This window comes from Falco naumanni, chromosome 4 (assembly GCF_017639655.2).
Source record: "Falco naumanni isolate bFalNau1 chromosome 4, bFalNau1.pat, whole genome shotgun sequence".
NCBI classification, from domain to species: Eukaryota; Metazoa; Chordata; class Aves; order Falconiformes; family Falconidae; genus Falco; species Falco naumanni.
In genome coordinates this window covers 39,060,902-39,087,511 of record NC_054057.1, presented here as the reverse complement: position 1 = coordinate 39,087,511, position 26,610 = coordinate 39,060,902, and the positions used below count along the sequence as shown (strand labels likewise).

General features: G+C 39.0%; 1 protein-coding gene across 11 annotated transcripts in view; it reads left to right on the top strand.

Annotated features, from left to right (window-relative positions):
- The window catches only part of ADAM22 (ADAM metallopeptidase domain 22), a 138,221-nt gene that overhangs the window by 17,007 nt on the left and 94,604 nt on the right, over nucleotides 1-26,610 (top strand). For all 11 annotated transcript variants that reach the window (XM_040591636.1, XM_040591635.1, XM_040591633.1 and 8 more), the window contains exon 3: nucleotides 3,391-3,467. In XM_040591636.1, coding sequence (XP_040447570.1) covers nucleotides 3,391-3,467 — 77 coding nt within the window. The remainder of the gene's footprint in view (nucleotides 1-3,390; nucleotides 3,468-26,610) is intronic.

Sequence of the window (26,610 nt, the reverse complement as noted above, 5' to 3'; positions counted from 1 at the left end):
GTTCTTAACTAGATATTCAAAGGAATTGTTATCCTAAGAAAATGTGCTGGCTTGCACTCTTAAGGTGCAGGTTTTTGTTAGGCTGAATGAGATATTAGTTGTCATTGAAAGGGGGAATCTCTCTTCCTCTTCATTCTCTCTTGCACGTCACCTCCAGCTTTGTTCTATTGCATCTATACAGTCACAGCATGAGTAGTTCATTTGGATCAGCTTATTTGTCCAACAGAAGATGGATCCACTCTATTAACGATTAATTTTCTGATGCTTGTCGGACGTTCTAGGCAGTCACATGAGTCGACAAGGGAGAGCAGGTGGGAACACGTGGCCTGGATGGGGCAGAACTGCTCATTTTCAGCAACATCCCATAGTATGCAGTGTTGCGGTGTTTTACAACCACGTATTGGAGTTGAAGGAAGGGCTGCAGTTTCTGGAAAGGGCTGAGTTTGTCTGGCTATCCAAAATGTGCATCTTGGTGTCTCAGTAGGTTTGAGATGCAGTTGAGATATGCTTGATTGCCCTTGAGCTTAAATCTAAAGGTAAACTTCCTGGGTTTGCACCGCTTGTCTTGGAGGTGGTTACATCTCTGTAATGTTTTTCATCTTAATTTATTAATAAGCATTTTTTCCCTTAATTCCACATTAACAGCTTCTGTCAGGGAATAACTGTGGTCCAGGGTCACCTCAGAAATACATTAGCCTTGTAGTTGTTTATCTTAGAGACATATTCAAGGAAGGAAATTTCCCAGACCAAATCAATATGATGCAATATCCCTAGCATTTAAAAACCAAACCAGACTGAAAAACCATAGTCATTTTTGCTTTTATAGTGAATGAGGTGAATACATTTTGATGACAAATGCTACATTTAGTATATGTACATTTAGAAATTTAAGTTAGGCTTTTTCTATTCTTTCTTACTGAAAAATTCTCTTTTGGTACCAGCATATGGTCATGTAGAAGGCTCAGTTATACTGTGTGCAGAGATCTAAAGATGGCATATGTAGCTGTGTTAACAAACAAAAATTAAAATGCTGTAGAATGTTCTTAACGTTTATTAATGTAATGATGAAAAGTGAACAACTGGGCTGCCATTACACCTTTGGTCAGAAATGGTTGTTGTGGTGCAGGGAGGCAAATGAAGGTTAGTCAAGGTCTGCAGACGTGCTGCAGTGGAACAAGGAAATGACAAAACCAGCATCAGCCCCTTGTACCTTACTTGATTCTCAGCCTGTCACATCCTTTTTGTGAGCAGCAGCCTAAAACTAGCAAGACAAGATGGAATTTTAAAATCATTCAAAGCAAACTCTGCGGCCTGAGAGTTGGGAAAGAAATGCAAATGCTAACATGATAATTTGTTGATTTTTTTTTTTCTGTATTTGTGGCTGTGCTAACTGCTGCAGGGCAAAACCAGCTAAATGATGGTCCTACATGTGGGTGTCCATATGTGCTGTGGGTATCCATCGTTGTAGATACCAGCTGGCTGTGTCATGGGTCACTTGGGACTAGCTTCTGTTTTTTATTTTTTATTTTTTTTTTTTTATTTTTTATTTTTTATTTTTTATTTTTTATTTCTTTAGGCTTTTTTAGATAGTAAGTAGACTTTTAATATCAATGGTAATTAATCACTGGAATGATTTACCCAGTTAAGGTAAACTGTATGTTATATTAAGTTAGTTGGTCAAAGATTATATATTTGTTCAAAGGAGTTGCTCTTAAATGATCCAGAAATTACAAGAACCACTTAGCGAAGACCGGTGGCCTGTGCTACAAAGCAGGTTGTATGTAATGGGGATAGCTGGAAGGATGTCTGACTGTGTGAATTTTATCTACTGAGCGGGCTTCTAAGAAGCTTTCCAGCTAATACTGCATCCTTCTGAACTGTGATGTAAATATGTGGAATTCCTCATTATGCACATGTAGGTGTGCTGCAGTGGCACAGCTAGGCAGTTTTATAGAAGGCACTCAGCCTGAGCATCCTCTAATGAGAGAAGCTGCCTTCTGTTGTTTTTTTTTTTCTTAAAGGAATCAACTGTTTGTAAATATGTATTCATGGTTATTGTCTTTTTTACTTATTTATTCTTATGCTTATAGATGTAGACATAGAAAAAATTCTGCTGTAGCACAACTAAGAATGTAATAAACAAAAAAGTCATGATTCCCTCAACTTTCTGTGTCCTTGCTGCTGTTCTTTTCCAGGGAAACTGGTATTGTCAACCCTTCTGGATTTAATGGCTATTGAAAGCCTGCCAGTAGTTTTAGAGAGAGGGAGAATTTGATGATTCACATTATCCCATCCTGTCCTGTGTTTCCCAGAGTTTTCAATAAATCATTTGTTACAGTTGTACCAGTCTGTATTGTATTTATTTAGAGAAGTGTAGTTTAGAGTTGTAAGTGGTTCTTCAGTGTTTCCTCTTAGATTCCTCTGTCTACATGCTTCAAATCTTAATGTGCAGATTTCAATGGAAAGAAAATAAGAACAAAGTTGAAACTGATCCAAAATGTCTGAAAGTAGCTTTTCTTATTAATTAGTTAAATAACATGGCTGTTCCGTTTCTTGGGAGTTTTCAGGTCTGGAAACAACTGTTGCGTTTCCATTGGATAGCTGAGTGTTTTCTTCCACTGCTACTAGAATAAATGTTCTATTTCTGGCAGATCGAGTTACAAAGTTTTCCAGTGTTTGTCCTCTATAGGACTGAATGAAAGCAATTAACTCAGGGAAAATGTATGGCACAAAGAAAGAAAGAAGGAAAGAAAGAGATGTTTCTCTAGCACCCATTTTTAATTGGTTTTAGTGACTGCTCAGGGGGCTCGTGTTTTGGGAGCCTTTTGGAAGAGATACGGGCTACAGGGTGGTGAGTCAGCTTTACAGAAGATGCAACTAATCAGATGTTAGACCCCTGCTATCACCTTGCTATATAGGCTTAAATTAGAGTCTGTCTGAATGAACAGTTTCTTTCAGGTAGTGCCAGTGAGATTTGTGAATGTATCCTGGTCTGACCAAACCAGTAGCATCGAGCTGTCTTCCACCGGTGTGTGTCCAGAGTCAGGTTAAGGAACCAGTAACGCGTTAGCCGGGGGAATTCTTCCACTTCACGTAGGGTTTTGTCCAGAATGGAAGTTCAGAGAGCCATTGCCTATGGTGTGAATGGACTGAGATGGGGGATTACTCCCAGTCATGGGCCACATTGTTGGGAATTCTTGAATAAGCCTTGTACATTCAGAAAACAGATCTTTATTTGTTATCATAGACTGCTTTGTCTGTTTCGGTGCAGTTTTATTTGGTTAATGGTATATTGTTCCTTAGTAAATGTATTTAATTTCTGCATTCATAAACCTGTATGATATGTTTTGTTGTGGCTGAATACTAATTCCAGTCTTTTCAATATTGCAGTCTACCCACATTGCTCGAGCCAGCTTCCAGGTTGATGCTTTTGGATCATCTTTCATCCTAGATGTGACGCTAAACCAGTAAGTAATGACTGTATGTTACTCCACATTTGTTCAAGACCTGGTGGCTGTGAAATGTAATTTTCCAGTGGAGGCTTTAGAGGCTGTATTACAGCAGAAATGCTATTTCTAGGTATTGAGTTCATCTGTTAGTAGTATATTTTAAATTCTTTTGTTATTTTCTCAGGTACTCTTCTAGGCTTTGATACTCCTATTGTTACTACTCAGTAGCTGTTGCAGTGTAAATAATGTTTCAGTCTTATAATACTTTCATTTGTCATCTTTCAGTTTACCATAAAGGCAAATGACTATACTCATGTAGAGACTTCCTGGATATTAAAGGATGGATTTGCTGAAAACTGGTAGCTGTTAGCATTCTAATAACCTAGTGTAAAGTATTGGAGAGACAGCAATTGCACAACAGCTAATCCTCAAAAAAGAATGAGATGGATAGTTGGGAATGAAGTTTCTCCGGATGTGTTTACGGTCTTTTGGGAACAGAGGAGCATTATAAGGCAGTAGCACACTGTGAACTCCAGTCTACGAGGAAAGATTGAACGATAGTAGAGTTAAAGTGAAATCTGGTGTAGCTTTCAGTAAGGAGTTTTTGAAATAGCCTATTAGCACAGGTGTTTTAAAATAGGAGTTGCTTTGTTTTTTTGCTCTGAAGTGAAAAGATAATAAATAATATAGTAAATAGAAATGCTTTGTTAAGTAATCTAGCTCCTAATAATTGATGTTGCTTGGTTTAGTGTAAGAGTTTGTGCTCAATTGCTACAAGTTTTTCTGCTATAATGATGAACCTTTACCATTTGCTATGGGAGACACTCAAATTTCAGTTTTTTTCACTTGTAAACACATTTTAAACACTGGCAATTTCTTTATGTGCACTGACGAGTTAAAAACCACATGTGAATCCTTGCTGGTTACAGATGGCACAGGCACTGTGCTGCTGGAAGGAGAGGGAAAGAGGCTGGCTTAAAAGTATGATTTTATGACAAATGCATTTTAAAAGAATTCTAGAGGGAAAATTTTCTGCCGAAAAGCACCAAATCCTCCACATTGAAATGTTTGTTGGAAATAGCAATTTTGTATGCATGTTTATACCTTACTGAGAGTACGTTGCACAAACCTATTTATACTTTGGCTGTCAGATCAGTGGTGTGGTCACAGTTTCTGAAAGGTCAGGATTGTCCTTACAGTATGAATTTCAGGTCATCTTAATAAAGGTAAAGATGTTTACTAACGGTATATGAAAAGGATATGATTCTATGAGCTGCAGCAGTTCTCTGTGGGTGCATTCTTTGTTTACACACATGTACATATGCACATAAACACACACACAAACACATAAGTTTAAAATTTGATTTGTTTTGAGCTGGATCCTATTTTTATGTAATTATTTTATTGTCTTTGTTATTAGACCAGTATTTGTTTGAGTAAGACTATCAGAATGTATCCTTATTGTTCTTAAGAGTGCCATAACCCAACTTAAATATGAACTTTTCTTGAGGAGCTATGCTTTTTATGATGTGAAAAAAGTACTCTCACAAATTGTGGAAAATGAAAACAAGAAGGCAGCAAGGAAATCAAGATGCTTGGCTTCAATCATGGTATTTGAATCAAATTTAAACTACCTGTGGAACGGCATTTGCAGATCATCAAATAAAAAGAGGGGCAAGTATACCAGAGCAACATTTAAAATGTATTCATAATTATTATTATTCCTGTGAAAAAATCTGTTTCATTCTGTGTATGTTTTTCTTCTGTTGCAATTCTTACTATCCATATTATATTCTGTATGTATTTTTTAAGGGTCTTGAGAGAAAATCACTAATTTTTTTGAGAAGTGGTTTGCAAATTTAGCCCACAGTAGCTTTATAGTTGAAAAGTAGTTGAATTCTTGTAAGGAGCAAGGTTCAAGTTCTTCTCTGGAAAAAATACCAGCTTAATATTTATAACTGAACCCCTGCTAACACCAAAAGCGTGCTGAAGCAGGCCCCTGTGGTAAAATTAGCTCTTACGTGTAATACACATTTGAGGACTGTTAAAGGAGGTATGGGGGACAGAGCGGGGGAAAAAGTGATGTAAAATACATAGGAGACTGACAAAGGCAGCAAGAGGCTCTCCTTTCTGATAACCTTTCTTGAGTCTCCGTGCTGTTTAAAGATTGATGTATACAGCTTGTACATCCGAAGATAAGTGAGGAGCATCTCTAGTTAGTGGTGGCCAGTCACAGTGAAAGTGTTCGTTCTTCCATATGGTTCCGCAATTTATGGAAGAAAAAAGTTAAAAATTATAGTAGCAAACAGAGAGCTTTTAAAAAAACCCCAGAATCTAAAATATGCCTCTGCCCCCCTGATGTCTGTCTGCAAATAGATTTTCTTCTTTTGTTGCTTTCTTTGTGGGCATTGTTTTCTCTATTCCCTTCAAATCCATCTTTCTATCTGACAAACTGTTGCTCTGTTTCCTCAGCTGCATTTGCCTGTGCTTTGTTATACATCCCCCTGTTACCTACCTTTTTGTATTTTGTATTCTGTTTTCCTATCTCTGTTCTTGCTCAGCTTTCTGAAGAGTCACACACTGCTTTCTCTTCTTTTTCCATCAGGGATAATTGTCTCCTCTGCCATCATCATAGGTACCACTCAACTTTCTTGTTTTTCTTGCAACATTTTTCTTGACAACTTTTTGTACACTCACCTTTGAGGCTGGCAGAAATGTTTATGGTCTCCTACTTGTCTCTCTTCCCCCATTACCTGATACCCTCTGTTTTATCTCTCTGCTTCACTAAAGGAGATGCTACTGTTGAATCTGGGTGTTCGCTGAAGCAGCTTTCCTTTCCTAGTCCCTTCCTCTGCCAGCTCTCACAACAGTGGCTTGCAACCAGCAGCTGATCTCTGCAGTGGGACAAGCTGGGAAGGTACAGGAGGTGGGCAGGAAAATAAAAAAGCAGACCTTACACTGACCCTTCAGACATCAGCAATACTGAGGCCCAGGAAGGGAACGTTCTGTCATTCCTGGATGCGAGTGAGAGCAAGGGAAAAAAAGATTTCCAGCTGGCATTACAGTTTAATTTCACACTGAAATCTGCATGCTTTCTTCTTGCTTATTTTGGATCTCAACCAGTTTTGAGTGCGTATTTGTTCACATTAAATGCAGATGTGAGATACACTGAAACGTTGCCTTGAATGATAATAAAAAAATAATAATAAGCTGATATAATTACAATGTAGTACAGTTTAGTTTCAGTTTTTGCAGTGATGGTGGTATTTTCTCTACATACCTCACCATTCGTTCTCTCTTCCTTTCTTCTGCGAGTTGCCATAGTGTCTCTACAATGAGTTTTTTTTTAAGATAGTGTTTCTTTTAAAACTTTTTTTTTCCTGTTCAACTGGCAGAAGTATTTACAAAGGAGCTTGCAGATCAAATCAGTTGTGTTTTTAAAAGGTTCAATCCCTGACACAAAGGTTTGGGGTGTATTAGTTGCCTCAGTGTGTTTATGAATCCGTTGCCTTGGTGTCCTGCATCCAGCGGAGCTGTTTTCGGTGCCCATTTTCGTTATTGCCGCCTGCAGGATCAGCAAACCCAGGGCCTGATTGCTGGGCTGCACAGGCAGGTGCTGCTTGCAGCCTTCCCTCCTCCAGCATGTGTCCGGCTTTGGCCATGGAATTATAGAATTGTTTAGGTTGGAAAGGCCTTTAAGATCATAGAGTCCAACTGTTAACCTCGCACTGCCCAACCTGGAACTTTGCAGGAGCTGTGTAGTAATCAAATACGCTTATTTGTTCATTTTCTTAATTCCTTCCCCTTGAAGCTTTTAATGCTGAGATGGCATCTGTGGCTTAGAAAATGGCTGTTTCTTTTTTTGTGCAGAATATTTCTTCTTAAATGTAGCCACATGTCCATTTACACTCTCACCTTGGGCTGTAATTATGCAATTAAACAGCAGAGCTCACTAGGAACCTGTGGACCACGTGGATCTGTCTGAGGGGACCTGGACCGGGTTGTGTTCATCTGCCTGTGAAACAGCAGAGAACTAATGACATGATGGCCCAAGGCAAGCTGTGATCATGGGGTTGGATCGGGGAGGAGCATGCTGCAAGTTGGTTAATTGGAAAAACTACAGCAGCTATGTTTGTCTGGAGCATGGAAAGGCCCCGGCATGGGGTGACCACCTAAGGTTCACTTTGTGGTAGCCATGTTGGGCAAGAAGGATAATCAAACTGCAGCACTAAGTTGTCCTTCCTAGCTGCAGCGTCATCCTTCATACGAGGGCTCTGGTGTCTCCTGTCATGGAGACGAGCAGAGAGCGTTTCGTGAGTCTGAGTCTGAATCGTGGTCACTTCTGAGGTGCAGGGTGGACACCAGCTGCCCTGCTCAGGAGACTCTTGGCCTTCAGAAAGCTCCTGGGAACACCTGGCCACCTGCGTGTGCCCTGGTCCATCATGCTGTAACAAGAGCAGCCCTCCCTGATCATGGCTTTTTTAGCGAGGGTGAACACACTGATAGCCTGAGATCCTCAGGTTCGTGGTGATAGGGAAGTGCTCTGGAGGGTCACAAGCATAAATAAGTGTTTCAAGCTTATATTCAGCACTTCAGGACTGCTCTGTCCTTCCTGGTGACAGTCACTAGGATGGAGCATAATTGCCACCTGCTTTCTCTTTTTGCAACACAAATTTAATTCCTCTGGTCCATGTGTTAGTGGAAAATAACCTACAAAGAAGTAGTAGGCTGGGCCAGGTGTGCTGGGAAACCCTACCCCTTCAGGAAGCTCACACATCTTCTGTTACTGTCAAGCACCTGACTGTGTCCCAGAAGAGTATCAACACTGTGTATAAATCGATGGTCACGACGATAAACTACCCTCACAAGGCTGAGAGATTTCAAATGAGGCAATTTTTATAAATTCTGCAATCACTTTATTCTCTATGTGGAAAATAAATGCCCTTTTCTTTTAGTTTATCAAAAGGTAGGCAAAACCAGAGAAGCTTCTTCAGAAAAGATTGATAGATATTTTGTATATTTCAATCTTAATTTAAATTATTTCTTGTAAGTGCTACTAACAGGCAGGTTCCTGGCTCTCTAGGAATTGATTATTTTGCCTTGTCACTGAATGTTTTTTGCAGCTTCTGCTGAGAAGGATACAGACGTTCCTCGTGCCTTGTGGGGAATTTTTATTAGGAATGTCTTTTAACTAGAGTTTTGTAGACCTTACAGAATCAGTTCATAAACTTCATCAAAAAATCCTGAAAACAGAACCAAAATAAAAGGCAGCTTGACAGACAAGTGCCAGGTTTTTCAAGAGACAAACTGCTGAAACCTTGCCTGTAATTTCTCTTGGCAAATGGTCTCCAACACTAATATCAATGTGTCATGTAAGCTGTAAATGAAAAACATATTCCTAAATTTGCTCTAAATTGTAAACATTTGGCTGCGTGGAATTCAGAAAGATTAGCTTCCTGATGTGGCTTAAAAAATGCAGTTACACCGTTTGTGACACTTAGAATTTCTGGTAAGTCTGTCTCCTGCGTTGCCCCGGGGGGTCTCGCACTCCCCCTGGGCACCCACAGGATGGGTGTGCGGTTGCAGGCCTCTGTGTGATGTGACGTGACCTGATGGGTCGTGCTGCTGGGTGTGGGAGGACCCGTCTGCCTTTCCTGCTCAAAAAGTACTCCGTGCTTTATATCTCCATTACTCTTGTAATGGCTCCTGGTAACAGCATGTGGTAAGTGATGGTCAGATCAAACCTGAGGAGGAGTGGTTCTTCCTTGAAGCTGTTTTGGGTCTCCCTAAAGTTCAACTCAATCCCTTATTAGTTATTATAATGAATGCCTTGGCTGCACACATTCCCAGTTGTTCTCATTAGCAGCTGGAATTTATTGGGATGGAGGGAATTCAGGCTCTGTTGGCTTTCCTTATTCATGCCCTATGTACCCAGGCTAAGGATCCCCATTTGGGTATGATCACATTTTGGTAATTGATTCTTACTTAAAATAATGCTGCTGCTTTTTTCTTTTTTTTTTTTTTTTTCTTTTTTTTTTTTCCCCACCATATGAGAGTGCTCTGAAAATTTAATTATAATATACCAATTTACGGGTAGCACTATATAGACTGAGTTCAGCTTTCCTGAATGAGCTACTGAATCATGTTCTGCATTATTTCTGAATTATTTTTTAAGTCCTCTTTCTCATGTGCTCTGTGATCAGAACCCCAGCTGACCCAACAAGATTGTTCTTTCACAACCCCATTTTGCAAAGTCATTTCCTCCCTCTCCCAGTCTTTGATGGAAAAATTGGTATGGGCATAATTGCAAACCAGACTTAAGAAACACTTTCTCCCTGATACTATTGCTTATTTTGCTCTTTGGGAGGCTTTGGGAGGCGATTATTCTGCATCTCCATTTGTGTTAGCCTGCTTTGCTAACACATACTTTGTACAAACTGTTTTTTAATGTTTTATAGGTTTTTTTTTTTTTAATCTTTAAGGAAAAATGGCAGTTCTGTAGAGACTTCTGCCAGCTAATTTCATTTGGCTGAAAGACAAAGAAAGGTAAGACAAGCATTTAAGGTTTTATTAGTCTATCACTAAACATATCCTAAGGCTAGGGAAGGTGCCTGGAATTATGCAGTTAGACCTACGTAGCATTATCACTAAGGGTTCCTGCCCTTTGTGGTTTGATATTTTTATTCTTTTTTAGTTTTGTGTTGAGGTATAGGAATGAAGAATTTGTCAAAATATGAATTGCTTAAATAGATAATTACCCTCAGTGATAAAAGTTTGAACATTAGTTTTAGACTAAAAAAGCCCTGTAGCATTGAGTTTTCCTCCCACCTTGATATGTATAGCAAGCATATCAGCCTTCTTTTTGTTATATTAAATAGGTTCAGCTCCTGGATCTTTGATAAAATGGCATCTTTTAAGTCCTTTAATAATTTATGTGCCTTTTTGCCAACCTCCCCGATTTATCGGTATCCTTGCTGGATTGTAGATTCAGTACTGCGTTTTGACAGTGTCATATATAAAGGTAGCACAACTTTACCATTCTAATCAGTGCACGTGTTTATGTAGCTCCCAAGATTTTGTTCTCTTTTTCTTTCTTTTTTGTTCTTTTTCCTTCTTTTTTTCCTTCTATTTTTTAAAAAAACTTCCATCTTCTAAGCTTGGAATTGACTTTTTAGTAAATACAAACTTTTTTCTTTGATCTTACTGTATCATCACTATTACTATTATTGAATTTGTAATCCTGTACAAGAAAAATATCAGGTTACTTTGACAGGAAAAACTTTCCATAAGCCTGTGTTAATTATCTGTAAGTTTATTACCTTGCTTTAGTTTGTTTTGTGTAGTGTCCTATTATGCTTAAGACTTCTTTTGGAAAGGTTAAATTGCTTTTGGTAAGTCCATTACATTTTATTTCTTAATACTGTAATTTAGTTTTAGGTTAACAAATTTCTGTTACAATTATTCCTCTATTATTGTCAATAGAATTTTTTTGTTGATTTAGCACCAACTACTGGTAAAAGCTGTTGAAATCAACATGTTTGCTACTGACTTAGGTTGGATGGGGATATGGAAGGTTTCAGTGGTGTCTGTGAAATGCTTCCAAGTGCTTAATAGGTGTTCTGGTTAAAATGAGAACAAAAAAGGTAATTTGTTTCATTCATCTATTATTTCCAAGTATGTCACTGTAAGGTAATCCTAAGCACCTGTGAGATAATTCCCCTGATGATTCTGAAACACTTAAAGCTCGATGGTTTGTGACTTCTAAGGAAAATAGCATTTGAAGATATATGCATATACAAAATCTGTGCATCCCCTCTAAGCTACTTTCCTAGCTCATAAAAAAAAGTTTCTGGAAAGGTCAGTCCTTTGTTTTCCTCTTAATGGATGTGATAAAGAATATTTTACTGCTTTTAGGTAATTGCATTCATTGGAAAAAATATTTGTTGTTTTAGAGTGATTAAAACATATGGTATTATCAGCACTGAGTAAATTGCATTTCCATGGGCTGAATTTTTTTGACACGAAATTACAGAAAATGTATTACTGTGTATTTGCGTGTGTGTGTGTAGGAAAACAATTATCAATTATTCTGGCAAGATATTACCATTCTATTACTATAATTTTTTCTTTCTTGAACCTATTTTTGATTACCAGTTCACTTAGGAGCTATGTCTCTTACACACACATATACAGAGATACCTCATATGTACAGATAATCATGCTATATTTAGCATCTTCTTTAAAGTAAAATGGCTTAAACTAGAGAAAGAATCAAATTGCTTAACGTGTTTCAGTGGCTATGAATTTATCTTCTAAGTGCCAAGTATCTCCAAAATGGCAGTAACTTTAACAATCACATGACCTCTAGCCATTATGGAAGACTTTAAAAGAAAAACTAATTGTATTTTTGGTTTAGTCTTTAGGAAGTGACTATGATAGTCAAAGTGTAATTTCTGGATTTACTGTTGAAATGGAATTACATCCTCATATGCTAACATTAATTTGGGTACCAGAGCTTTTACTTGAATGTTTTGGATTGTATATACGTTACTGCCACTGCTGTAAACAATACAAACCAAACCATTGACCTTTCCAACAATTTCCATATTGGGTTGTGGTTTAACAGGTAGAATGGGATTTGTGTTTACAAAAGCAAGCAACAGCCGTAGAAGTTGGTCTAATAGAAGCAGTTATCTTTCTGTCACTTAGATTGTCAGACCACTGTGGCTCCAACACTACGACTGTCTTATGAATTGTTACATATAAATACTAGTCAGAGTAAGACATATGAAGAGGGTAGTAAAGAGGAGAATGCTTGAACTGGAATGAGAATAGCAGGTATTTTCTATGCTGTCATTTATAGGGCATCTCCTCTGAGTCGGCAGCCTTCCTGCTGGTACAGTTCCCTTCATTTGCCTCTCTCTGTCTTGTCCAGCTGCTTTGCCCTGATTTTTACTTTCTCCTTGAGAACTCATTTGGCATCATGACCTTCTCTATGTGTGCATTAAAAATAACACTTACAGAAGCAAAGGAAGTGCTGCGGGCCTCTTCACTTGGGGCTCAGGTACTTTCCTCAGCAAAGCAGTGAAGTGAATTGGAATCCCCTTTTCTAGACAAGGAGTCAAGTGATGCATGGAGCTAGGATTAAAGATGCAGAGAATGAAAATGGAAATTATTGGGCTTTCTGGGGGGAATTGGAGGACCTAATGGATGGCTGAATAACCATCAACGTACAAACTCACAGTCTTTAATTCCATGAGGTCATTATGTGAGCACTAGGTTATTCAGCCCTCTTCTGCTCGGGATAGTAGTTCTACTTAAGAAATGTGGTTTCAGTCCAGAGACTGAATCAACGGGCAGCATTAAAAAAAAAGTTGTTAACATACAGAATGTCTTCTCAGGCAAATAACAGCGCTTGACTTGTGCACATGAACTCTATTGTATCAAAGCAATGTACTCATTTGCTTGCTTTGCAGTATGGATTACAGAGATAAGGTACTACCTGTGAAGTCTATGGTCATTCGTTTCTGTGGCATTGTGAGATTTGTGTTGCATTTGTTTAATGTGTTTTCCTGGTAAGATTCAAGATGGGTGTGCTGATGTTTCCTCACTCAATGGCTGGAAACAGGCTTTTTTCAACAGACTTTATGGTGTGCAGTCTTTATTGTTTTCATTTGGTTTGGGCCTGCTAGTGGCAAAACCTCATTTACAGACAAGTGTGTCATCTTAGTGCAGAAAATTTGTTTCCTTGAAGAAAACCACAAACAAACCAAATTCTGCACTTTCAGTTGGAAGGCTTTGCCCACATTGCTCCAGTTCTCTTCCTGGCTGCATTAGCATGAGAAGCACACCCAGTGTGATGAACCCTCCATATGGGGACACTTCTTTCCTCTTCCAAAACATGCACAAAAATCAGGTTTTCAAATCCTGGAGCACCGATTAGCACACACAAATCTGGTAGGAAACTACTGATCCTGCCCATCACCCTGTTTCCCTTCTGGCAGGGGTGCCATGGCCAAGGCCGCCAGATGCACTGCTCACCTGTTGGGGTTCATTCATGCCTGTCCCACCCTGGGCCAAGTCAGGCTTGTTGCCTTTTGTCAGAGGGTATCCCCCATGGAGGATGGGTCAGAATTGTCGACAGGCATGTTGGAAGTTAGTTTTGATAGGCAAGTTTCCTATTGGTGAACCTTTCACTTGCATATAACCCAAAGATACTGTTGTGTCGACACAGCGTAGGTCACGGTTGGCTTGGCTGTGTAGCCTGATCCTCTCTTGGTTCAAACAGCTGGACTCTTCCGATGCTTCCCAGGCCTTTGGACTTTACAGTCTGTGATTCACTGTTACTGTGATGCTTTAGTAATGCCCCATCAAATTTCCTGTTTTTTTCAATTATATGATAAAAATTTTTCCTTTGAAATATCTTATGATTTGAATGGAACTCAGTATGTCTTTCAAATTCTTCAAATATGTAATTGCTTCCTATTTAGTATTAGTTCTTTATTGTCCAAGTTCCATTAGAAACAGTAGTAGTTGAATGAAGCAATGAAAGATACCTTACTTATACTGCTTATCAAATAGGGCATTAAAATCTGTGGCTTATGGAAATGTGAAAATTTACTTTGCACCAATATATTAAGAAGTAGTGTAATGAAATGAACTGTCAGATAATCCTAACAGAAACACTGAGGCATGTAGCTGTTTTATGGTATGTTATTGAAAAGAACTCTTTTTTAAATCCCTTTTCTGTTTCTTTTCAAGCATTTTAATGAAGGAGGATGAAATGTACTTGTATTACCATAAAAATACAAAAAAAAAAAAAAAATGTAGGCCAGAAAAGATCCCTTTATCAATTGACTGAAGAAGTGGTTGTATGATAATAGTTCTATTTCTTCAAAAAAAAATGATGAAACAATGTTAGAGAGTATTTATCATGTATCTTATGTATCTTCATTCTGTTCCATTTACTTTATTTCTGCAATCTCAGAGGAAATAAAATGCTGTCATTTGGTGTGATACACAGTGAGATGAAGGAGAAGAATTATCTTGTACTTTTATTAAAGATGACCTTCAAAGAGATACTTCTTCTAAATTGGGCTTCTGCCCTTTTTTGAGATGTAAAAGGTCAAATGAAAAAAATCTCCACAATTTTTTGCTCCTGGTATTTCTTCCCTTTTTTAAAGAAGTAAAACCACTTAAACCCAGCTTTTTAAGAGCCAAATATATTTTTATGCCATTGGTGTTTACCTCATATCAGATTTCCTTGTTCTTGCTGAAGAGTCTATTGTGGAGGGTATAAACATACAGGAAGAGTTGCAAATGTGTGGGATGTACTACTCATCCCCTAAAGTAAACCCCCTCCTGATGACATAGTGAAGATTGGCCTAAATATCCAAGATGTGAGATTTGCCTCAGAAGAACAAAATGAAAGCATCCATGTCCAAAGGGCATGACAGGTTTTAAGCCCCTGGTTGCATGTTATCAAATATACTATAGTGACAGTTCTGAGACTCTGGAATGTTGTGGAGATTACTTAATACATCATTTTAAAAGAAAAAAAACAACCACCTTGTCTTTTTGAAGATTGTGAATATTTGCTATCTTTTGGTTCTCCTAAGCCAGTCAGCCAAAAATTTACATCTTACAGATTTTCCCTCTACGAAGCAGTTCAGTTAGGGCAAAACTGTGCCTTTTCTCACTATAAACATGGTACTCATCGTGGCACCCATTCAGTCTTCCTTTCACAGACACAGCCTTGGCGGTGACAGTAGAATTATAATTGTCTCTCTGCTTGTTATTGCTCTTATAAGGAATCACACTTTCCACTTGGTCTGTCAAATTTTTATAGTAGTCAATGAAGTTACGCTGAGAGAAAAGGAGAAAAAATGAGCTTGATGTAATGTTTGTATAATGGAGTTATGCATGTTTTCAGAGTAAAGTAAGGAAATCAGATGTATCTCCACTTCCTAAAGGGACAGCTATTTCTAAATGTCACTGAAGGTACAGAAAGCTTTTTGTTATGTTCATGCCACGTGTTTTAGCATCACCTCTGTTTTTACTTAATTGTCAGAAGCAAAGGAATTCTCCCAATGACTTTAGAGACAGGAATCCATCCCAAGGCTTCAGATTATCAATGCATTTCTGTGTATGTCAAGTGGCCAGTTTGATTACAGAGGAAACTTCCTAGAAATTAGCCAAGGAATAAATGTGGTTTGTTTTACTTCGCTCTGCAAAGTTACTCATCAGTAAGTGGAAATCACAAAACATGAAGCTGCAGAGAAAAAGCAAGAGCATGCTGAATATGATACTGTAAAGAGCTGCCAAGTCTAGCTAAAGAGATTGATATAAATACATTTCCAGTGTTAATGAAAAACGGTGGCTGGAGCTTTTCATTTATATATGCATAGCCTTTGCTTTGGTACAAAGTAAGAGGGTTTCTTTTGTCTTTCTCTTTTTGGAAGAATTGTTAAATCTTACATTACAATGTATTTTCTGGGTGAGCTTGCTGATCTTTAGCCTGTACTTATCCATAATCACTCTTTGATCTTAATTTCTTTTTTTGGTATAAGAGGATGTGTTTCCCTTTGGTGGTTTGCCAGAACATCACTGCTAATGGATTTCTGGTGTGCTAGAAATTTTACAATAGGAACAGATATAATAATGTTCTGATGGTTTGCAAATATGTGATGTGTTGCCACTTGAATTAGGCAGCTACGCTTTTTGGGTCTTCCCTTTGCCTGTCTCCTTAGATAGACCGTGGGAATTCAAAAGGTGCAATTCATCACTTCTTACTGAATGTGCTTATTTTCCGGTTTTGGTGGTATGATTGGGATAGTTTCGCAGCTGGGCATCTGAAAGACTGGAGCTGATACTAATGAATTCCTGCTGTTCCCTTGATGACCAGGTTCTTGCATGTGTGTTTATTGGGTTTTGGGCTGTGAAGGTCATTTGAGTTCACCTTCATTGCAGTCCTGCTCTGTCTAGACAGCAGAAATGAAGCACTTTAGGTCCAAGCGTACAGGTTTGCTGGCTGATGCCATTTCAGCCGTTCCCATCAAAGTCTTATTTAAATTAGCCTGATAAGATCTTAATCATATTTGAATGCAGACCTTCAGATACTGAGTGTTGGATTTCACTGGTATAAAAACTGGAATATGACCTGTTTACCTGAAGGGCAAAAGATGAACCTTTCTTTATGATTATGCTTCTAACAAATGAACATTTCATGCTGAGGTCCTGTGTGGCTTGCTTACCCCAAAAGCTTGATGGATAAAGCTGCTGGTACCAGATTTCAAGGACATAGTACAGAAGGGGGTTGGTGATAGATGTGTGAAAAGAAACAAGATGATGTTGAGGTAGGGAGAGGTGGTATCATTTTAATCTTTTGCAGTATTCATGCCAACACAAATATGGTGAGATAGTAAACTTGCTTTACTAAAAGTATATCTTTTGGGTTTGGGGCTGCATTATTTCAGTGCTGAGACACTTATTGTGAGCTTTCTGCTTACCTGATCTTCTGGAGAGGCTAAAGTATTTTCCTACAGCCTGAATACAAATTGGTGCCGAGACGTATTCTTCTACCTCCCTACCTGAGGTGTGTTGAACCACTTCAACAATTTTTTTCTCTTGCCTGGTAATCTACAAATATTTTACTTTTTGTCTTTTCTGGGACAAGAAGAGAATGCTCAGAAGGAGAGCATGACCCATATCCATGCCTTTCTTCTGTGGAAGCAGGTAGGGTTGTCCCCACTGCCCAGCCTCTCCTCCCTGCAGAAGCAGATGCAAAGTTGGGCTAGAGAGGGGTGGATTAGACCTCAGAGTTGTAAAGTGCACAGCAGCACCAAACTACCATCTTGGGACCTCCTTTGTGTTGGCACCATGTACGCTGAGAACTGAAATATTGCCTGTGTAACAGTGGTGGGAACGGTGGGGAAGAAGGTGAAGACGTGTAACTTTATTTAGTCTTTGGGATTGCTTAATCTTTCTGGAATTTACACTTCTACGTTTAATTTGCATTTTCAGAACTTGTTTCAAGAAATGTTAGTTCCCTTGCAGGTACATACTAGCATATAGCATAGGAGTCTTACCTTTCATAATAGTTTCCAATAACCCAGTGCATAAATATCCCTGTGCCTGTGCAGGGTTGAGTGCTGTGTGATACATTGTGTGCTTTAAAACCAAATTTCCCTGAGGCACTGTTGCATTTCTTTTGAAGTGACATGTTAACTATTTAAATGTGACTTTTTTTCTTTGTAAACTTACTGAGGGTCTTATTCCTGGACTCATCATTGAAATAAAGTAATAGGAGTTTGTCATTAACTAAAAAGTTTTATAGTCCTTTCCTCTTTCCTTAAAATCTCACATGTTCACTAAAACGAAGTTTTCAGGTAAGTGCAAACAAGGGAGAAAACTTCACTGAATGTCTCCTTAAGATGCAGTGCAATTTAAATTTGAAAGATCCTGAGCACTCGCTACTCCTATTGACTTTTTGGACTTTGTACAGAAACAGGTCTTCAAAAAAAGAAAAAAAACATAGAGCAAAATTTAGATAGTCTATTCATATATATTTATCTTTGATTTGTTGTGATAGCATTCATGTTGGTCCATGCTGTAATGCCAGTGGTTTAGACCAGTACAGTATACTAGCTAATGCTGTCAGAGTCCAGAGATGTGTGTTAGTTGACAGTTTTTCACAAATAGCACAATGAATTGCATTACTAACTTCAGTAACTTACTCTGTGCTTTTTAAAAAATAAACCTATATTTATACACACACATATACATACATATATATATATGTATATATGCACACAGAGGGATATTTCTGCCCTCCCTCTCTCTTTATAGATAGGTCTGCATTTAAGACTTGTAATGAGTAATTCTTGCACAGCTCCTGTTCCTAATAGTAGCACAGAGAGACTGTTACAATAGAATTGTCTAGACATTGTCTGAGTGTGCAGACAATAGAGCAATGTAGGTAATGCAAATTCTGGACTTGGTTTCTCATATGGGGGATGTATTTGAACACCTACCTCCTAGCAGGATTCTTTCAAATTTTGGTCCCACCCTGCGCCCCAAATGAGCAGATTGAACAAGAGGTACTTTGGCACTTCAGAGGAGTGACATCTTTACTACTTTTATTTCTTTTGCCAATAAATTCTGAAGGGTGGTTGCTTGTTTTGGAAACAAATACTCTGTTTTTATTTTGGTTTCAGTTCTTGAACCTTGATAATCATGCAGATAATTCATAAGAGCCACTCACATTTCTCATTGAATGAACACAAGAAAAACAAGGCAATTACTGCTTGGTTCTTGCAAAGTCTGTCATAAAAAAGGATTTGGCTTTAACTACATTGGTTTAGGACAGTATGACTGAGATTATTATTTGGTGGTTGTTTTGTGGTTTTTTTTTTTATATTTTATTCTTTCTGCACCTCTTTCTGTTATGGAGAAATTAAAGCAACAACATGCAGACAACATGCTGACACTTTACTGTGCCAGCAGATATAATAAAAGAATCAAGCTGACCTTCAGCAAAGAAAAAAATGTGGACATTTTCAGTATTTTTTGTATATTGAAAGCAGCTTTAAGCTGTTTACAGAATCATTTGCAGGTTGCTGTAAATCACCATGAACATAATCCCTTCGCCCCATGTTGCTGGTAACATGAGTTCCTTCCTACTCGCACTGAGAGAAAGAAGACCACCATGGTGCTACCTGATTGAGGGTGTGAGGCTCGGGGGAATGCCTGAGGAGTGAGCAAGGTCGTGAGTTGCTGTCCATACTGTTGGCCCACTAGTCCTTCAATATTTCTAGGCAGAAATCTAGTCAGCTGTGTCACCCCAGCAGAGATGCTAATGGAATTGCACGTGGGCTATGGCAAACTAAATTATGCTCCTGCACTTGTGCAACTACTGCCTTTCAGTTCTGCTTTGTCCAAACCTAACAGTTAGTTTTCAGTTATGCATTTCATATTTTCCCTATTTAGACTTGTGTATAGCATAAAGTAAATGTTGTATGTCAAATTTTGCCCTTGGATAAACATTAGTAGTTCTAGTTGACTTCAGCAGGAGCTGCAGGCAAACATCCTAAAAAAAGAACTTGGCCTTGGGTCTAAAATCCCTTTCACTGCATCCTATATTCCAAGAATGCGTATCTCTCTTGTTTTCAAAGTACAGCAGTTACCAGCATTGTTAACAAGTCTCTTTCAGTTGTCCTTGGAAAGCCAAACAGAAGGAGCTAAATACTATATAGGAATAAGAGGCCAATGTTTGAGCACCTTTGAGATTCCAAACTCTGAGATCAGCTGCCACCTAACCAAAGCATTTAGGATTGTGTAAGTGTGTGTAGACAATTAATACCCTAATCAGAACAGAATGATCTTAACAGCCATCTGTAGAAACTGCTATATATATGCTTACTGGGAGAGGGTAAGTGTTTTGTGTAGTTTTTAAAGCTGCATTTTTTTTTCATTGTTAAGGCATGGTAACTATGTAGTCACGTTTTCCCTGGGGTTTCTGAACGTAGCTAACAATCTCTGCTGTGGATTACTGTTGTTACTTAAGGGAAGAGGCAAAATACCAAGATGGGGGAGGCACCTCAGCTGTCAGCAGGGGAGCTGGCAGAGGATCATGTCAGAAACCAAGAAACCTTTCTCCTCCTCTTAGACTATATGGCAGCCAAAATGTTCCAGGTCACTACAAAGGAGCCATGAGACAAACCAATTTAAATTGCTGTCAGAGGAGGGAATAATCAATACACAGAGAAACCACCTGGAGAAGCTAAAAGCCTGAAGCTGCATTAGGTATTTCACAACAGATACTGATAGTAATTTCTTGCTGTTGTAAATGGGTAAAGCCGGACTGCCTGCTTGATAGTAAACTGGGAATGGTGTTGTCAGTAAACTGAAGCTGGAGTAAGAAATGTTTCTGTGTTTCTACAAGTTTCCTCATTTAATGGGAAGGAGAATTCCCAGTACCTGATGCAGGACTTGGACCAAATTTGCCACCCCAGTGGCTGGCTGCAGAATTTGCTGTTCAGGCACGCACGATGGTTGTTCAGTATGTATAGCAAATCAAAAGCTTTCCTAAAGCCCAGTGTTCAGAGCATTGTCCTGTGATGCTGAGAAACCCGATTTTGAGGTTTCTTCTGTAAGTCAGCCTAAGTAGGGATTTTTAAAACAGGTCTGCTAGCTGCCTTGTTTCCTTAGGTGTTTATTATTGTGTGAGAGTTGATACTGGGTAGATAATAAATTGAGATAGAGAAATGCTTCAGTAATCTGTGGCAGCTGTTCAGCGATTAAGATGGTGTCAGCATCAGTCTGAAGAACAAGGATTTGCTGGTATAGTGACTAAGAATAGTTGCATTAAATTAAAGGGTGTGGACAGATAAACTCCTGTTTATGAATTACTGTTTTTTTCCCTTATTTGCATTTCCTTACAGATACCTCAGAGATGCACTGAATTGTTATTAAAACCGTTATCCTGTTTAGCAATTTGAAAATAAATGGTCATTTATTTGCATAATGTATCCCAATTGTATAATGTAAACATCCCAATTTGTATAATGAATGGGTAATAAGATTATTTTAATGTAATATCAGGGTTGGTATTAGTGGTGTGCATGAATGCCACAGTTTGTACTTTCATTGACCCTTGGTATAATAAAAAATGAGATATTAAGAATTTTCTCAGGACAATTACAGAATCACAGAATGGTCAGGGTTGGAAGGGACCTCTACAGATCATCCAGTCCAACCCCTGCTAAAGCAGGTTCACCTAGAGCAAGTTGCACAGTCACATCCTGGTGGGTTTTTAATATCTCCGGAGAAGGAGACTCCAGAACCTCTCTGGGCAGCCTGTTCCAGTGCTCTGTCACCTCCAAAGACATTTTTTCTCATACTCAGATGGAACTTCCTGTATTTCAGTTTGTGCCCATTGCCCCTTGTCCTCTTGCTAGGCACTACTGAAAAGAGTGTGGTCAGTTAGTCTGTTAACAAGGGTTTTCAAACAGAGTTTGTATTTCTGGTAAGGATCCATAGAAGCCTTTAATGCAAGACTCTGTGATCTTGTCCAGCCCCCTTTGCATAAAGGTAGTTTTATCCCTTAGTACAAGTTAAATGTCCTCAGGGTTACTGTTTGTTTGTTTTTTTTAACTGCAAAATGTTTTAAAAAGTTTTTTAAAAATGTAAGTTTTTCAAAGACAAAAAAGATTTTAAACACAAAATGTAGATATGAAAAAACCAGCATTAAAATAATGCCAGCATCCCAAAAGTGTCAAGCTGAACATCCAGTAAGAAACCAGGAGAGCTTTAACGACCTTTGAAAAAATCTCACCTTTGTTTCTCAGCCAGTGACCAGTTCTGAATGAGCAGGATCTTAAAATTTTCAGCTGACTCTTCTCTTGTCCTTCAGTGAGGTTTGGTTGACCAAGTATCACACAGCTTTTGATCTTTTTCAGTATCAGTGCACCTGTGCTACAGAGGCAGCTGATGCTGCGGTGTTGATATTGTCATCATTCTTTTCACGCTGGTATTGCTAGGTCTCAGAAAGCTTAGAAAATGTTTGCTTGCTTTTTCTGTTCTTGCTTTTACTTGGTGCAAATATTTACTTGTTGCTGCTATTGCTTCTTCCATTGCATTCTTTCTACTCCTATATTGCTCCCATTGATAGACCTTTTCATTATTCAATTTTTTTTTTTTTTTTCCTCCCCTGTTGCTTTCCTGGTATCCCTCTGAGCCTGGCTGTTTGCTGTTAAACCAGACACTGTTTTCTGTTTGTCAACAGTCAAATGCAACACTTTGAACAGTATAGCTGGAGAAGCTTTAAGTTTCAGCGTTTTTCAGATGCTCTGTCTATGTGATAAATTTTTCTTGAGCTCCGTGATACTGAATGTGATGGGTCTCTGGGATTAGACACTTTTCAGCTTCAAGGAGAATACTTCATGCAGGAAAGTATGCCCTTTAGTCAGGTGGCCCTTTGAACTCTTCCAGTGTGAGTACTGCAGTTATTTGGCTTGACATCAAGAGCAGCGTGACATTGCTCTAACAGTCTCACAAGTGATTTTTTTCAACAGTACTCCTTCTCCTTCTCTTGGGACTTTGCCTGACTGTTGTCTTAGCTTGTGCGCTGCATTGTCTCCTCTCACATACGACTGTTTATGTCCAGGACATCAGGCCCAGTACATTTGTGTCCCTCAACTTCATGGCACATTAATTTCAAATTGCATTTGCACTTGAAAAGAATGAACTGTCTCCATGCTGGAGACCCAGTGATCTGAGTAACCAAAGGGTTTTTTTCATCTTACCCTAACCTTTTGCTGAAAGTTTTAATGTGGTTCTCCTAATTTGTGAATTTGCCTCTTTTCCTTTTATTTTTAACGTGTTATTTCTTTTCCTGGCATGAACTCATGGAGCTACTCCTCCAGCCATGTCTCTTCTTTCTCAGTGACTTTCTTCTCTGCTTTTTCTTCCCATTTAAAATCTTCTGTCTTCCACCAATTACCAAATGTGATTCATGGATTTGTTTTTAGTTATTGTTTTGGAGTATTTTTGTACATGTATATACAGTGTTGTCTTAGTGTGTTTTATAGTACTGTTCTCTCTTCTCTAAACAAGAATAATATTTTTTCTTACCTCTTAGAACTATGCAGCTTTTAATGTTGGTTTTTTGGGTGTCTGTACTTCAGAGATCATTATCAGCAGTACTTTCCTTCAGCAATCCAAAATTAATTTGCAGGTACCATGTGGTATCTGTGGCACTACAGGTGTATTGCACTCTCTACAGATATTAGTCCTGTACCATTACGCTAAAATACTGCGGATCGTATATTTGTATTCAAAAAATAGTGATTTCAAGGTGACCATGTAGGTGTATTTATACACAAACATTGTTTTTTCTATTCTCTTGTGTCCTTAGTGTCTGTTAAGCTTAGAAGCCCTGTGGCATTTTCACTGCATGCTCTTGCACTGACTTCTGCTGCCTCCCACAGTTTGGGGGGTGCCTCTTTAAGAAGGGGGTGACTGAAAACTTTCTGCAATGCATAAACATCAAGTCATTATCTTGGCAGCAGCCCCAGCGATTTAATCCTCACCACTCTGTCTTGAATTGTCCCAGGGTCTTTGTCAGCAGCTTGATGTTGATGTGGGGGTTTCTTCCTCAGCAGTCTTGGGTTTATTTGGAGTTATTTTTATATACTTTCAAACTGTTAGAACACTCTTGTTGCTATATATGGGTTTATTTATACAGTGATTGCTTTGTTTTCTTATGCCTTTACCATTTAGGCTATTTGCCATACAGGTTCTACATATTACACTATACCTGAGAGAAGGATTACCTATCCCATGTTGAGTTTTGAGGTATGTGGACTGCTGGCCCCCTGCTTTTTTTTTTTCTTCTTCTTTTTTTTCTTTCCCCTCTGCTTTCTTCCTTAGGAATAACCATTTACAGACATCATTTAATGTACTGTCTAAAATCAGTATGCAGCTAAACTCTAGAAAAATGTTTTGGATGAAAATTAACATATGTATGCTTGAGTTAGTCTCTCTGGCCATGTGGAACGGTCTTCAAGTTCTGAGGTATACATAGTTTTTAGTGGAGCTCAATGCTGCTGCTTTTATAAATGGAAGATTATTAAAGTACTTCTAAGCTTGTCTTCTTCTGAACTTCTATTTACCGATGAAATAAAGAGTCAGGATCATTGTTGATTTTAGATGGGCCTCAGATACTTCTGATTCCTTCCCGTGTATCTTTTTTGTCTCAAGTGCCTGAGGAAGGCTTGGTGCTTGCCCCAGTTTGTGTACTGTATGTTTAGTGTGTGCGAGAGCTTCTTTCAGCTGCCTTGGCAGACCACCCACCCTCCATGTCTAGTGGTTGGTTGCAGTTGGAGGAAGAGCAAAGGTGATCCACTAGCTAGAAACACCCCATGGACTTTGCAGTCCCCTGGTCTACTATGTGCTTCACTTACAGTGTTGGGCAAATCGCTTCATCCATCGTAACTCAGCCCCCATCTGTCAAACAGGATAATAGTTGATCTGTAACTTGAAAGGGTGTTGTGGGCTTTAACATATTAAAGTGTAAGGTGCTCGCCTAGTAGGTGAGCTCAGATCATGGGGGTTGAACGTAGAACTTCCAAACCAAAAGGCTGTAGCTATATATATATATATATATATATATATATATATGTGTGTCCCTGGACCTATAGTGGTAGTAATTTGCTGTCTGAGTGGTGCACAGAGGGTTGTAATATGCACCCTCAGGAATGAGCTACCCTCAGGTACTTTGATGGTGCAAATGGGTGGGCATATGTCAAAGACAGCTAGTAAATTTAAATGAAAACAGGAGAAGGCTCAGATGTCTCGCATGCTGAAAAATCCACAAGAGAAGTGTTGTGGCTTTCAGCTCACTGCTTTTCCCATTTTCCCTTGGTGGGTTAGAGCTATTTTTAAACTCAGTATCTTTTAAATAATGCATAAGTTAACAATGGAGACTTACAGTGCTGGGAAAAAAACCTGAATGAGCTTAAAAAACTCAGAAAAAACCTCAGAAAATCCTACCCAGACTGCTTCCAGGAGGGTCTCTGGGAGGAACATTTGTCTGTTCAGTTTCCAGATGTCTTTTGTGAAATTCCTTTTTTAGAGCAAACCTCCTGTCTTTGAACTGAGATTTTTCATTTACAAAGTGACTTTCCTCAAAAACCAGCTGAATAAACACTGTGATGAGAGAAGTACGTCGCTTTGTGGGCCATGTGTTTTGACATAGAACAGCCCAGTTTGGCCGTGCAAGTACCTTAGCACCTTTATATGTCAGGAGAAAGAGCGTCAGGAAGCCCCGTCTCCTCTGGGAGCAGTATGCATGAATGGTTCAGCTGAGCCGTGCAGCTGCAACTAATCCTGTTTTTCCAAGCAGTGCTAGATCTGTGCTCTGTGTGCTCTGTGGCTGTCCTGTGCACAGGCAGCCAAGCCACCGCAGCTCGTGTGTGCATGTGAACGTACAAGACCTGAAGCGCTAAATGGCTGCCCCGGGAAAGGTGGTTGGCAGGGGTGGTTACAGCCGAACAGCTTTTGCAGCCTGTTTCCAGTGGCCGTGCTTTGTCTCTGTAGCTGGCACACATCCGTGGAGAAAGGAGCAAGGGAAAGTGGTGGCTGGGAACGCTGTCACCACCAGCCCAATTTATCTGACCCCTATTGCTCTGAGAAGAAAGAAGTTGCAGGGACCGAGCCTCTGGGCAGATTAATTATCCTGGCAGTCTGCAGATTTGTAACCTCTGTGGTCGTGAGGACAGTGTAAGCCACAGGAGCCTGCGCCTGCGTGTGAACCCTGCCAGCAGGCAGAAACTGCAGAACTGATTTTGGTTCTTCTTACATGCTAACCTCAAAGTGTTAACCTCAGCTGGGCCGGAGCTGGAGGATGACAGCCGCTCTACTGTGCTCAGCCGGTGGCACAAGCCATGGATTTAGAGATGGAGCAGGACTGCGAAATTAAGAATGTGCTGGGGATTTGGGTCTGCTGCGTTTTTCATGTCATCCAGATCCAGTTTTGCTAATGAGACCTCTAACTGAAGGAAAGGGAGAACGCCTGTTTTCAGTAATCTCTGTTTGCCTTTGTTTCCTAAAAAGTGAACTCTGATGATCTTAAGGGGAAAAGAGGGAGAAGCACAGAGTATTTAGGGATCTGGTATCAATCATGTAATTTTATTCCCTTTTGCTTGTGTCAAATGCTTTTATACCATCATGTAGACAGTAATAAATATTCATGTGGGTGGAAAGATAGCACCCCCCCAAGTACATTTGGAAATAATTTGCACTCTAGTTGTCTGAAAAATTACAGTTCTGTGCTGGTTTTCAGACACATTAATACTTTGTGAGATATTTTGGGTAAAATGGTTAGCTAATTGGAACTGTTTCATTGTAAAAATTCACTTTTCTCTCTTGAAATTTCCAAGAATCTCTAATATGGAAGATTTTACTATTGATTGTCTTCAAAAGAGCAGAGTTACTGATAAGTGTCTGTTCTTAAGACATTAGTGTCTTAATATTAAATCAATAAAAAGTGTACGCAGTATGTTAGCCATAGTCCAGTAATTGATGTAAGAGATAGAAGTAATCATCAGCCTGATACCAACACAGGAAATGCTTTTAAGAATAGTTGTAATCCATTTTTGTG